Source organism: Stomoxys calcitrans, chromosome 3, assembly GCF_963082655.1.
Source record: "Stomoxys calcitrans chromosome 3, idStoCalc2.1, whole genome shotgun sequence".
Taxonomy (NCBI): Eukaryota; Metazoa; Arthropoda; class Insecta; order Diptera; family Muscidae; genus Stomoxys; species Stomoxys calcitrans.
Genome location: NC_081554.1, coordinates 194,089,823 through 194,104,843, shown reverse-complemented (window position 1 = coordinate 194,104,843; position 15,021 = coordinate 194,089,823). Strand labels below are relative to the sequence as shown.

Genomic DNA, 15,021 nt, shown 5'->3' with positions numbered 1-15,021 from the left:
AATGTTATACATTATTTAAATAAGCGTTGGAGCCATGCATTTTGAACAAAAACATATTATGACATTTCAATAAATGTATTGCAACCAACTTTACAAATCATATGTCAAGAATATGTAACATAATCCATAAATAGCGGAAAGCAAAAAGTAAATAATTAAATAAAAATTTAATGAATTTTTAAAATTTTCAAATTCACTCACGCACACAGGAAACTGAGAAATTAGTTTTCAAGTGTGTGTGTGAGAGAGCGTATATAAATTTGGCAAAAGGCACAAACAAACTGTGCGGATTTACCTAAAAGACTTGTAAACTTACATATTGTGCGCAGTGAGACTGCGTGTGCTTGAACCGCTTTAGGGCACTCATACACGTGCATTGAAGGCTATGCATACTTGCCCTACAAACATTTTTCAAAAATTTGGAAGAGTATTAGTTTTGCATTGAAGGCTATGCATACTTGCCTTACAAACATCAGTTCTCTAAAGTGTACGATTAAAAAAATATTATGACAGCACATTACGCATTTACTGTTAGAAAAAGCTCTTTAAAACAAAACTATAATTTTCTAACGTGTTTGTCTATCAATAGCCTACCTATTACTCACTATTTGGGGTTTATTTCTTTGTCAAAGAAAAAATACGAACTGTTAAAGGCGGCTAAATTAAATAAACAATATGATCTAATTTGTTCTATTATCAGCAAAACAAAGAGCATTAAGGCAAAGAGAACTACTAAGTCTCTCAAAGTAAAGGAGTAAATGTCAAAGCTGTTGGCATGCATGTATTAATACGAAAGGAAAACTTATAGTTTCTCAGTGTAGAGACTATGGTGGTTAACCTAATTTATTGGGTACACTGGTTCAAAATAAATCAACCCTAAAAAAATAAAATAATAATAACGAATAACCTCTCATAAATAAACATATTTATGGAACTTTTATAATTATCCCGTGGAACACCCACGCACACCACCTAAAAATAATATTTACAAGAAGATTTTACAAATTATTTAAACTAGCTTTGGTGCCATGCAGTTTGAACAAAAAAATATTATGACATTTCAATAAATTTGTTGCAACCAACTTTACAAACCACATGCCAAGAATATGTTACATAATCCATAAATAGCGGAAATCCAAAAATAGATAATTGAAATAATTAAATAAAATTTTTATGAATTTTTAAAATTTTCAAATTCACTCACACACTCGAACACAGGAAACTGAGAAATTAGTTTTCAAGTGTGTAAAAGAGCGTATATAAATTTGGCAAAAGGCGCAAAAAAACTGTGCGGATTTATCTAAAAGACTTGCAAACTTACATATTGGAAGAGTATTAGGACACTCACACACGTACATTGAAAGCTATGCATTCTTGCCCTACAAACATTTGGACAAGACCAAACGGAAGAGTGTTTTATAAATTCCAAAACACTAATTTAATACTCGTCCACACGATTCTGGCGCGATTCTAAGATCTTCCAAGAATCTTCTGAGTTACTCTTTAGCAATTCATATGAAAGATTCGCGAAACACTCTTCCAGAAGAGTCGTTTTGAGGACACAACTCCTCACAACGGGGGAATGGTCTATAACTCTTAGGCGAGCTAATTCGCGATCGTAACCTTCATCTAGAAGATTCGCGAAAGATTGTTTGGCGATTTAAAATATTTGCAGGCTGCTTGCGCGTTTTGTGAATTTTCTTTAAAATGTTTTCCCCTCTCTATAAAAGAATGGCTTGCAATCACAAAATCCCACACATGTTAAAATAGTTGACTTAAATGACTTGTACATTTTACCTTGTGCAGTTTTTACTGCATGTGTGTGGGTATGCCCGCAGTCCGAATCAGAAACAATGCAATTTTACTCTTAGTCCACAGCTTTCTCTCTCTACCTTTCTTGCCAAATTATCTATCAAATGTTTTAAATTACAATTTAAATGAAGAATTCCTAATGTTGTAAAATACTTGTGTGTATCAATCGTTGCACTAATTAACAGTCTTATCTATATAAAACATAATAATTTTTAACGTGCTTGGGAAAGTTGTAAAGATTTCATTAATTGGATTTTGATAAGCTAAAGAATCTTAAACCCAGAATTATTGCACGGAATACATATTCAGAGAACAGGGGCATAAGATTGGTCAAATTGGCTTTGGCATTGACATTGTGTGGAAAATATGGAAAAATGTAAAAAGTAAAATTGAATGAAATTCATGGTGCACAGAAAAAAAAAAATTAAAAATAATTCAAATTCAAAACTAATTAAATATATATGTATTCCATACTTTAAACAACATTTTCATCTAGAAAAGTATTTAATGAGTCGATAAAAAAGAATTAGAAAAAAAATTCTTAACAAAATCTACAACTTAGGTAACAGTGGTAGTCTTTTACAGATTAACTTGGACAATTTCTAGACCGTTTTGATACCACAGTAGCAAAATATTAAAGCCTCTCAAGGGAATTGAACCCACAACCTCCTCTTAATAATCCCATCATGTTACCAATTGCTAAGAGAAACTACTCCCCTTGCCTCTCTTATGTCATATCGTCAGTGTAATGGCATTTAGTTTCATATGCCACTTTATTGATTCTGAGATAAATGTATTAAAGTTTTCGAAACGCATTGATATAAGGCATATTCGATATATCTAAACATCATCATATTGAAATTTTAATGGGATACGTAAAATAACCTGAATATTCCAAAAATACATTTCTTAAAGTCTCAAAATTGATCCTATCTTACAAAACTCCAATAAAGCGCATGAGTGTTCACATCTGCCCGCGTGCCTAGGAAAAAACATACGCACACGTATAGTGTAAACCACTTTGCGTTGCTTCGTTCGGCTGACTCTATTTCAAAGCTATTTCATTTAGTTGTTGTTTCATACAAACACAGTTTGGTCTTTCAATAGTGGTAGTGTGCACATCACTCCATGATATAGACAATATTATGGATAGGGGGAAAGACTAGTCCTCTCACCACGGTCGGGGCATGAAATTGCTGATCGTGGGGAATTCTCACTCATATCTTCTTGCAATGGGGACTGATTTATTTTATGACTTGTTTCATTTTATGGCCTTTTTATCATGATTGTGGCAGGTTTAATAAAAAAAATAATTGAATCAAATAATTTCGCAATGTTTTTGTGTTCAACATATAAAAAATTATTTTGTAAAAGATTTTTATATAAATCCTATATTCATATTTATTATCTAACTCTGGAGCTTTTACATGCATTCAAAACAATATGTGGGTGTGTTCCCAAAAATTGTTTGTGGAAGTTGTTCGCGTACTTTATTTGCCAGTACAAGAGAGCGAGAGAGTGTATGAGAGCAAGCAACATTTTGAGAGTTTAGTAATTGAGCTTGGAAATCTCTACTGGATGCTTTTTCCCGACAGAAATTTGCAGCCTCGAACAGCTGTTTTTTGGAAACTTGTGTTTAATTTAAATAAACAGTAAAAAGAGTAAAGGTTGAGCTTACTCTCCTGCAATTTTTTTTTTGTATGCAAGCAGAAGAGGGAGAGAGAGAGAAAACAAAATTAAAATTTCGATAAATAAAAAGCGCCTAACATCAGGAATTATTTCCCTTTTGCCACATAAAAAGTAAATGTTTTAATAAGCTAACAACATGTTGCAAAAAAAAAACCAGCTGTTGTTCAGATATGCAGATTTCTACTTAAAGTCGTTTGACAGAAGAAAATGAGAATAAGGATCAGAGTGACTTGGAAAAAAAGGCTTCACAGAGCAGAGATGAAGGTAATTAAACTAAGAACTGGCAAGGCAGAGACAATTGCAAATTTAAGGTATGAAGTTTTTATCGTATGCAGTATAGTATATGTATGTATGTATGTAAACGAATTGAAAGCTTTATGTTACTAGTTACAAATAAATAAAAAAAATTATTGGAGGATAATAGGAAAAAATACTGTCTTTGTTTTTGTTGGTAAAACTGTTGCATTGTAGCCACAGTTTTAGCCACAGTGTATTGTATGTGTGTGTGTGTATGAGTGTATGTGTTCTTTGTTTTAGATTTGTATTGGTTTTTTGTAAGCAATTCGAGGATGAGTTTGTTTTGTTTTTTGTTAATTCTCTTAGGTATTGTGTGTAAATTATTTCTTGGTTTTTTTCATTTAACGTCATACTTAAAAAATTAAGTATGTTTGTGTATGTATAACAACAGTAGTATCCGTAGTTTGTTAATAATTTTCACTTTTGCGTTTACATTAAAAATTTGGTTTAAACATGAACACGTTGACGACGACCACTTCCTTCTTCTATTTCTCATTCTTCCTTTATTTCTTGTCTTGTCTCTTCAAGGCTTTGAGGTTTCGGAAACACCACAGCAGATGGCGCAATTATCAAACAGTGCGTCATGTGTGGGTATGTGATCTTTTCTTTTTGGAGTGGGAGCGGGAGCGGGTGTGTGTGTGTTTCCATTCTACAACCGATCATTTTCACTTCTTAGAAGAGCGCACATAGAGCCAATCATTCACATAATGTATATATATATATATATATGTATATATTGTGTATACTCGCGGCGCTGGATGACGACGGGTGATAATGATAATATTGCCGTAGAAAACCTAAGACTCACTAGTATTAAATAGCTGCATGTGTGTTGTTGTTGTATTTATTTGGTTTTGAGGAGGAGAACAAGATCAGGACTTATTGAGATGTTCATTCTCTGGCCTGCGATCGGTAGCGATTTGTAGAAGATTATTAAATTCTGTATCTAAAATTTGGCGAGCCTGTAAAAGTAGAAGATAAAAATAGAGGTAATATTGGATGAAGATATCAATTTAAAGAGGTAAGGTGACCCAAAAAAAGATTAAGATTTTTGTAAACCACCCAGCTTGGTATACCATTAAAAGTGTGTGTGTTAAAGCTCAAATAAAACGTAGTTCAAAAAGCAAATAATAGAGGGCACATCCCAATGTAGGTTGACAAGATTTCTACAGAACTACAGAAGAATACAGAGTATTGCATTATTTGAGATGCAATTTATACAAAATCACCAATGTGTTTAACTCATTGCAAATATTACTTAAGATATTAAAGTCAGATAAGACGTAGTAAAAACAAGCAGCCACTAAATGGCCCACACTATGATAATGTTGACATGATTCTTACTAACCCAATCCACTGCGGGTTACTAGTCCCAGACTTTTTAGGGCCAACCTGGCCAAAACCTCTCAATAACATTGGGTTGTTATTAAATGTTTAAAAGTCTAAATAATATGTAGTTCAAAAAGTACCCATCAGATGGGGCAGGCTGCATGTATGTTAATAAGATGACTACTGATTGGAGGCTACCGTAGCGCAGAGGTTAGACGACGAGACCATCAAGAACAAGTAAAAAGGCATTAAGTTAGGCCGGGCCGAACTTTGGATACCCACCACCGCGGGTATATATGTAAACCACCTTTCGTCATAATCCGGTGAAATATGCATAATTTATGCCCCCATAGCAGCTTCATCGAATTATGGTCCGATTTGGACCAAATTCGACACGGATATTGAGAGGTCTAACGAGTACAAGTCATTGTTCAATTTTGTAGAACAAAATATTGGTCTTTTTGGTAGCCATATCCAAATATAGACCGATCTGAATCGTAAACGACACGGATGTCGAAAAGTCTAACATAAGTCACTGTTTCAAATTTCAGGGAAATTGGATTATAAAAGAGCTTTTTATTGGGCCAATACTTTAAATCGAGAGATCGGTTGTTGAAGCCTGTTCAACAATCAACTATCATTACAATTTGAATTATGAATTACATGAAGTCCAGACATTTTTCCCAGAAACTTATAATATTTTATCGAATATGGCAACCCTTTATCCATTGCCTATAAAAAGGCTGATAGCTTTCACTCAATGGATAAAGGGCAGCCATATTACCATGAATTCCATTTCGCCTTGATATATGTATTTATGATGGTTTTATATACTTTTTTACCAACCGCCAGTCAATTGTCCAGCATCAATTGAAGACAGCGGTAAGGGCTTGCGGCGTATCAATAAATTGTACCACCTGAAACCTGATCTGTTGCGTTTTTTTTTTATTCCTTTTTTTCTTCCTTACACTTTGGGAGCGCCTAAATAAACTTACAGTCCACTTACAGCACTTGCTCCAAAGTTGTACATGGTCCTTCGAACCGTCAAAGGAATCAGAAGAAATCATTTTAAAGGAAATTTGGGATCACGTCCACAGCATTGAGTAGCTATTTGGCATAACATAAAATGGAAAAAAGGTACGTTTGATTTGTTTAAATTTGTGAACGGATATAATAACTAGATTCAAAGTGATGGCAACTCCGACCTTATAAAAGATACAAAGCTCTGACAAAGAAATTAAGGAAAGTGTTTATCTTAATTATTGATAAAGGTTATCATTCTGCCTGCACATAGTCGTTGCTGTTGTAATGCTTTTCACGAAAGCAACAACACTCTCTTAATTTCTATAACCAGATTGGTACTTCACGAGTACCATCTTACACATATAGCGAAGAACAAAGCCCTTTCAAGAGTAAATTGAGACACCTGGTCTCTTCATTTGCTCAACATCCCTCGAACTCTTTCGATATAATCATAAATAACTTCTTTTAAAATATTGACGCCTATGTAATTAACGGAAAGAGCAACAGAGAATTTACTTACGCACTTACGCTTTTACAAACGCTCAGCCGTAACCCTCTTGACATTTGTTATTTATTGGCATATACAGATCAAGTTTCGTTGGCAGCGCAGTAATAGAATGGCAAATGGTCTGCGCCAGCTCTCGAAACATGCCTACAACGAATTGAACACACTCTCCTCACTAATAACGCAACGACTTCTGACTCAGCAACATCTTTAATCTCTTTTTTCTGCAACGAAGCTAACCAATGCACATGCATGTGCTGCTATTAGCGCTGCTTTCATAAACGCAGATTCATTTTGTATTTGGGAGGAAACAGGTTTGCAAAACACAACATAACCAACAGCTCGTCATTTTGATTGAGAAGTGAAGCAGTAAAGACAAAATTAATCATACAAGAATAGAAGGAAGAATATGTATGACAACATTAATATGGAATGCTAAAAAAGACAAACGTCTTGGAGAATCAAAAGATTTATAATATTATTAAGTAACGAATTTACAGTTTAATGAGGAAAATAGCAAGATTGTAAAAAAGAAAGAAGAGGGTGAGTGCGGTAGAAGAAGAAAACAAATACGATCAGAACATAATCATTGAAAATAAACCACACATATTTCTTATTGGCAGTTTGGTCACCGAATTTCAATTGAAATTTTTGGTTTTTACCACCAAACGGTAACGGTGAGACATTCCCAGTGCCGTGAATAAGATGTACCCAAGCATATGGAAATAAAAAGGGGTACAGAATTGTAATTTGCCCAAGCAACAACAACGTCTTGGACAAACGGTCATACGCATTCATTTGGCTGACTGCAAGGGAAACAAAGGGAACAGTCGGTGTGTTAAGAGGCGTGTGGATGCTTATAGTAGTGAATGTACATACAGATAATTACGAGGGTTACGTACGAAGTAAAAAGCGTAAGTGAGAGACGTATATATTTGCATGAGTATTGATCTGTTTTAATCACTATATCTATTTAACTGTATTCGTTGAAAATAAATTATAGTAATTTGCATGGGGCAAACTTGATATTCTATCTTGTTACCGTACAATTTTGTCTTAAGTTTGCTATGCAAATAATGGAGCATTTGGAAGAGGATATTGCGTAGAATTTTTCATTTATTAAAGATCTGTACCGAATTGCTGCGGTTTTACAGAGCCGTAGTTTAGCCCGAGTTTTATTAATTTGTGTTAAAGCAATCCACCACTACAGTAGTGTTGCGAGGTCGATATAGAGGGCATTTCGAAATTGCGTGTTTGTGATTTTGCAGTCTTTGATACGGTGTCTGGAGTAGACTTGTATTTACAATTTGCAGACGCTGGAAAGTACTCGGCATAATTTGCCAAACACTGGTGCGGGTCTACTGCGGAGGACTGCCGAATACGGGTTGTTCGTCCTTACCATTTACGACTATTTCTTTTTTCTTTCGACAACTGACCAGCAGATAGACATTTGGGTATTTTCTGGATATTTTGTATTAAGGAGTCTCTGTCACCTGCACGAGGATTTTTGACGACAATATGAGTTCTCAGAAATTCATATTCTTTTCGGACCAGGTGGTCACATTTTGCGCGAACTTCGCCACTATCCCAATCGAGGACCATACAGCATCTAGTTTACAGGTCGAATTGGACGATTTGGAGCGCCGATGGCGCCAACTGGTTCAGGTGTATGAGGCTGAGATGATTTCTGAAGATCCGAAGTACACGAAGGAGGTTCGGGAATCAGTTCATGCCAAGTTCACCGAGTCCTGCAGGTCTTACAAGAATTGTAAGGCCTCGATTCTGGATCTAATTCAGATTGCGAGGGAGAAGACTGAAAAGTTCGATGTTAAGGACAAAGTTGTCTCGAACGATCCGGACGTAGGTGGATTTTCCATCAAAGTTCCCCCATGCGACACTGAGCTTTTCAGCGGGGGATATGATAAGTGGCCGAGCTTTAGGGATATGTTTTCTGCTATTTATGCGAAACATCCCAAACTTTCTCCTGCACAGAAGTTATTTCACCTTCGGTCAAAGACCCGTGGTGAGCCAAACCAGATTGTTAAGATATTTGCTCTGACTGACGACAATTTTAGTCTGGCGTGGGAGGCGTTACGACAGCGTTATGAGAATAAACGTATTCTCATAAACCATCAACTGCGGAAGATATTCGAGATTGAACATGTTGGCTCGGAGAAAGGGAAAGGTTTGCGAAACCTGCAATATACCGTCAATAATTCTCTTTCGGTTTTGAGAACTTACAATATTTCTGTTCTTTCATGGGACCCGATTCTTGTTTATTGGGTATCGTCAAAATTACCTGAGGAGACTTTGACTGCTTGGGAGAATACACTTAATGACCACAAGCAAATGCCGTCATGGGACCAACTCGACGAGTTTATTTCAAGGAGATTGAATATGCTTGAGTCTATATCTGATATGAGGAAACCTGTGAATCATTCTCCCCTTTCCAATAAGTCTCAAAACTTTCATACGAGGTCTGAACACAATTACCGTCCTTGTAAAGTCTGTAAACAGAACCATGCATTGCGTGCCTGTACAAAATTTAAGTCTTGGCCGCTTTCACAGAAGCGGAAATTCATATCTGATAGTAAGATCTGTGAGAATTGTTTGTCATACGGGCATGTTTCTCAGAACTGTAGAAGTGATAGACTGTGCCAGAGATGCCAACAGCAGCATCACACACTATTACATCCTGATACTGGTCACTCTGGAAGTCAGGAAGGAACCCAACACCGGATGCAATCCGAAGTTGCGGCTTTTCATTTGGATGCACAGGATGAAGAACAACCGACCACGTCGGGTACAGCTTACCTTGATCCCACTTCGTTTGTACAGTCACATTTTGCTAATTCTGGTGAGGGAACTGTTCTACCTACAGCTCTGGTTGACCTGCAGCATTTAGGAACAAATTTCACGATAAGAGTTTTCATCGACCAAGGGTCCCAGGAATCATTCATATCAAGTCGAATAGTAAATCGATTCGGGATTCCGACAAGGAAAGCGTTCACGACGGTTTCCGGACTTGGTGGCACTGTGCTGGAGAATTCGTCAAGACTGTGTTGCGTGACTTTGAAGTCTAGAAAGTCTGATTTTAAAGTGAACACAACGGCCATTGTTATTTCGAGTATGAACCATCTGATGCCAACTCGTCCAACACAGATTTCTGATTGGTCACATCTAACACAAATGGACTTAGCTGATCCAAATTTTTCCAAGCCAGCTCAAATTGATATGTTGCTAGGAAGCGACATTTTGCCTTTTATTTTGAGATCTGGTGTCCAAAAGAATGTATCTGGTAACCTTTTGGCACAAGAGACTGAATTCGGATGGATTTTAAGTGGACCCCCAAGGGGACGATCCGTTAATTCATTTGCTTCTTGGGTGACTTGTTCTGACACACTCAACGATGAAGTTAGGAGATTTTGGGAACTAGAGGAAGTTCCAACTCCAAAACGTCTTTCTGAGGACGATTTGTGGTGCGAAAACTGGTACAAGGAAACTACATATCGCCAACCTGACGGTAAATACGTTGTCCGATTGCCATTTCGGCATGATTTACCCCCTGGAATGACTCTGGGGTCTTCCAGAAGAACTGCCATGGGACAGTTTCTAAGAATGGAGAAATCTTTGGAAAAATCTTCTGAACTGGCCAACGAGTATTGTAATGTACTCTATGAATATCGGAGTCTTGGTCATATGGAACCAACCTCATCGTCTGAACTTTGTAATGAATCAGGTTACTGCTCCTTTTACTTGCCCCACCATGCGGTAGTTAAACCTGAAAGAACATCCACCAAAGTTCGCGTAGTATTCAATGCGTCAAAAAAGACATCCACAGGAGTCTCACTAAATGATATTTTACATACTGGACCAATTCTTCAAAACGATCTGATGAACGTTATTCTTAGATGGCGATTCTTCAAGTACGTTTTCAATGGTGACATTCAAAAGATGTATCGCCAAATTTATGTCCACAAAGATGATAGAGAATTTCAAAGAGTACTGTTTCGAAATTCTCATACCGAAGCTGTTCAAGACTACCGTTTGAAAACTGTTACATTTGGAATAAATTGTGCTCCATATTTAGCCATACGCACTCTGTTGCAACTTAGTGAAGATGGAAAGTCCACCCATCCAATGGCGTCGTCGGTTTTAAAGGACCAAATTTATGTGGACGACATACTCTCTGGCGGTCATTCATTAACTGAAGCCAAGGCGTATTTGCTGGAACTGATAGACCTGCTTAACTCATCAGGGTTCCCATTAAAGAAAATGACTGCCAACCACCCACAAATCTTGAAAAATTTGCCCCCGGAAGATCTTCTATTCGAAGATTTCTTGAAATTGGAAGACGCGAGTGAGACAAAAACGTTAGGCATACGATGGAATGCAATGACGGATACGTTCTTTTACAAAGTGTCAAATCTGACTACTCCTTCTGCTCCAATAACAAAACGGAAGATTCTATCAATTGTTGCAAAACTATTCGATCCTGCGGGTTGGCTAGCACCAGTGATAATAGTAGCAAAAGTTCTTTTACAACAGCTTTGGATGGACGGGACCAACTGGGACGAAGAAGTCAGACCACACTCCCTTGAAAGATGGAACTCGTTCATTTCGGATTTTAGTGCGATAGAAAACATAAAAATATCCCGTTGGGTTAACTTTACCCCGGACAATAAGGTTCAAATACATGGATTCTGTGACGCATCAGAAAAGGCCTACTGCGCTTGTTTATATATTCGTTCAATTTCAACTGACAATGTTATTTCTTCACAACTACTGGTTTCCAAAAGCAAGGTTGCACCATTAAAGACAGTTAGCCTACCCAGGTTGGAGCTATGCGGGGCAGCATTATTAACAAAATTGTTGAAGTCCGTTTTTCAGAACCTGCACTTTACTGTCACAGACATTTATCTGTGGTCCGATTCCACGATAACATTATCGTGGCTTAACAAACCACCGCACCATTGGAAAACTTTCGTGGCTAATAAAATATCTGAGATTTTAGATAACGTAGGTAACGCTACCTGGAGACATGTTCCTACAAGCGACAACCCTGCCGATCTGGGGACAAGGGGAACTACACCTTCGGAATTGGAGGCAAATTCACTATGGTGGCATGGACCAAAGTGGTTGACAAAAAATCCAGAATTTTGGCCACGGAAAATGTCACTCACGGAACCCGAATTAGAAAGAAAGATAAGCTCCTATCAATCTCAAACGGAATCTGAGGACATTCTGGATCGCTTTTCCTCTTTCGACCGTGCCCTGAGAGTAATTTGCTATATGTTCCGATTTATAAGAAAATGCCAGAGGCAAATAAGCCTGGAAATGGCAAATTCTTTCATAAGTACCCGAGAAATTACAACTGTAAAATGTATTTTAATTAGATCAGCTCAGGTCGCCCATTATCCATGCGAGTATCGGGCCCTCGAAAGTCAACAACAGATAAATTCCAAGAGTAAACTACTTCCTCTCAACCCATTCCTTGATGGGAATAAACTGCTCCGAGTAAATGGACGCCTAGCCAATTCTGATTTGAGCTATAATGAAAGGCATCCGATCATTCTGCCCACCAATTCTCGATTCTGTAAACTCTTTATCGAATTCACGCACAAGATACTGCTGCATTCGGAACACCAAATTATGTTGCGTGCAATCCGTCAAGAGTTTTATATCATACGACTCAAAAATTCTATCAAACATTGCATAAGAAACTGTAAAGCCTGTACAATCTACAAAAGCCGTGTTAGAAGTCAACTCATGGCCGCTCTTCCCGCGGAAAGATGCACCTTTTCGTTACCATTCACGAACACAGGAGTTGACTTTGCGGGGCCTTTTGAACTGAAAACATCTAGACTGCGTAATGCGAAATTAGACAAGGGATATGCAGCAATTTTTGTGTGTCTATCTACAAGAGCCGTACATCTAGAAGCTTGCTCAGAACTTACAACCGAGGCTTTTTTATCCACGTTCAATAGATTCGTTGGACGAAGAGGTTTTCCCAACAAAATGTTTTCAGACAACGGCACGAATTTTGTCGGAGCCAGTAGGTCACTGGCTAAGGAATTCAAGAGATTTCTTGAAACTGCTCATAAGTCTGTTTCTGATAAGTATAACTTGCACGGATTTTCCTGGCACTTTATACCTCCTCATGCTCCACATATGGGCGGTCTGTGGGAGGCAGCTGTAAAGAGCATGAAGTCTCATTTACGAAAAGTTGCCTCCAATACGAGATTTACGTTTGAGGAATTTTCAACGCTTCTTGTTAGAATAGAGAGCGTACTGAACTCCAGACCCCTCTCTCCTATGAGTGAAAACCCTTCCGACCTTGTACCACTGACACCTGGCCATCTGTTACGAGGAGCAGCACTGATCTCTGTCCCCGAGGAATATTCTGACAACTTATCGATCATAAATCGCTGGCAACGGCTAAAGGCCATACAAATTCACTTTGCAAAGCGTTGGAAACACGAGTATATCTGTGAATTACAACGCAGATATAAATGGAAAACGGCTCAGCAGAACCTGAAGGCAGATGATTTTGTGGTCGTTAGAGAAGACAACCTTCCACCTGTTGAATGGTGTCTCGGTAGGGTCATCAACGTTTTCCAAGGCAAAGATTCGAATGTCCGAGTGGCTGAGATCCGTACCCAAAGTGGGACCCTTATTCGTCCTGTTGTCAAGCTTTGTATCTTACCCAACGCCTAATTTGTTTTGCCATCTCCGTTCATAATATTTAACAAATCTTACGTTTTTTAGTTCTTCATCTAGCGTTCCCAAATGCCGTATTTGTAATGACCGACACTTTTTGAAGTCATGCCCAAGATTCCTCAGGATGTCCGTGATGAAGAGAAGGGACGTAGTAAAGGAAAAGGGGTTTTGTTTTAACTGCCTCTGTACATCACATACACGACATTGGTGTCCTTCAAGGAAGACTTGTATGGTCTGCCAAAAGAACCACCATACCCTAATACATACAGACGCAACTCTAAAGAACGTCCACCGCGTCCATGGATCAGAACCTGTCCGAGATGGTGACAAAAAAAAACAGCGAAGACCACCGGGATCTTTGTCGTCCAACAGGGCATCGAAACGCTCATCACCGCCGTCCCATAGTCGAAAGCCCAATATGGAGGATCGGTTAAGTCGACGGTCAAAAACCCACATTTTTTTACCTACTGCTCTCACGCGTATATTGGCTCAGAATGGCCCAGAAAAAACTAGGGTTCTTCTGAATTCTGGTGGTACGCAAACCGTGATTCTAAAAGACTTGGTGGACCGGTTGAACCTGCGTTCTACTATAAAGGAGGGCAAAGAACACTGTATTGTAAATCTTCAGTCTTACCAGGATCCCTCTGCGAAGATCCAAATATCCGGGGTTGTCAAACGGCAGTTTAATATAGCTCTTCCGACGGAGGTGAAGGATGAAAAATTTAAGAAGGTATATGACCACTTGAGCGACCTAGCAGACCCAAACTTTTGCTCCCCAAAGAATATTGAAATCATAATTGGCAACGATCAATTACCCCGAATTTTAAAAGCCGGCCTTATACAAACGTCTTCAAGGATGCCAATTGCTCAAAGCACTATTTTTGGATGGGCCATCTCAGGCGCCTGCCAATTTTAAGTTGCAACACTGCAAGCGGCCCGGCATGTTGAAGCCTGTTCAACAATCAACTATCATTACAATTTGAATTATGAATTACATGAAGTCCAGACATTTTTCCCAGAAACTTATAATATTTTATCGAATATGGCAACCCTTTATCCATTGCCTATAAAAAGGCTGATAGCTTTCACTCAATGGATAAAGGGCAGCCATATTACCATGAATTCCATTTCGCCTTGATATATGTATTTATGATGGTTTTATATACTTTTTTACCAACCGCCAGTCAATTGTCCAGCATCAATTGAAGACAGCGGTAAGGGCTTGCGGCGTATCAATAAATTGTACCACCTGAAACCTGATCTGTTGCGTTTTTTTTTTATTCCTTTTTTTCTTCCTTACACTTTGGGAGCGCCTAAATAAACTTACAGTCCACTTACAGCACTTGCTCCAAAGTTGTACATCGGTCTTTATGGCAGCTATATCCAAATCTAAACCGAATTGGGCCAAATTGAAAAGGGCTGTCGAAGGGCTTAACCCAACTCCCCGTCCCAAATTTCAGCGAATCCGGCATTTTATGGGCCCAAAACATTATATCATGATATCTATATGGGAGCTATATCCAAATTTGTGCCGATCTAGGCCAAATTGAAGAAGGATGTCGACTGGCCTAACACAACTCATTGTCCCAAATTTCGGCGAAATCGAATAATAAATGCGCCTTTTATAGACCCAAGACCTTAAATCG

The 15,021-nt window shown here is 38.1% G+C and overlaps 1 protein-coding gene across 8 annotated transcripts in view; it reads right to left on the bottom strand.

Annotated features, from left to right (window-relative positions):
* The window catches only part of LOC106095864 (liprin-alpha-1), a 37,426-nt gene that overhangs the window by 5,441 nt on the left and 16,964 nt on the right, over nt 1-15,021 (bottom strand). For 6 of the 8 annotated variants that reach the window (XM_059365368.1, XM_059365370.1, XM_059365369.1 and 3 more), the window contains one exon: nt 3,940-4,760. In XM_059365368.1, coding sequence (XP_059221351.1) covers nt 4,671-4,760 — 90 coding nt within the window. In that variant the 3' untranslated portion in view covers nt 3,940-4,670. Of the gene's footprint in view, nt 1-3,939; nt 4,761-15,021 lie in introns of those variants that run through there. The other 2 variants (XR_009397730.1, XR_009397729.1) reach the window with 1 other exon arrangement.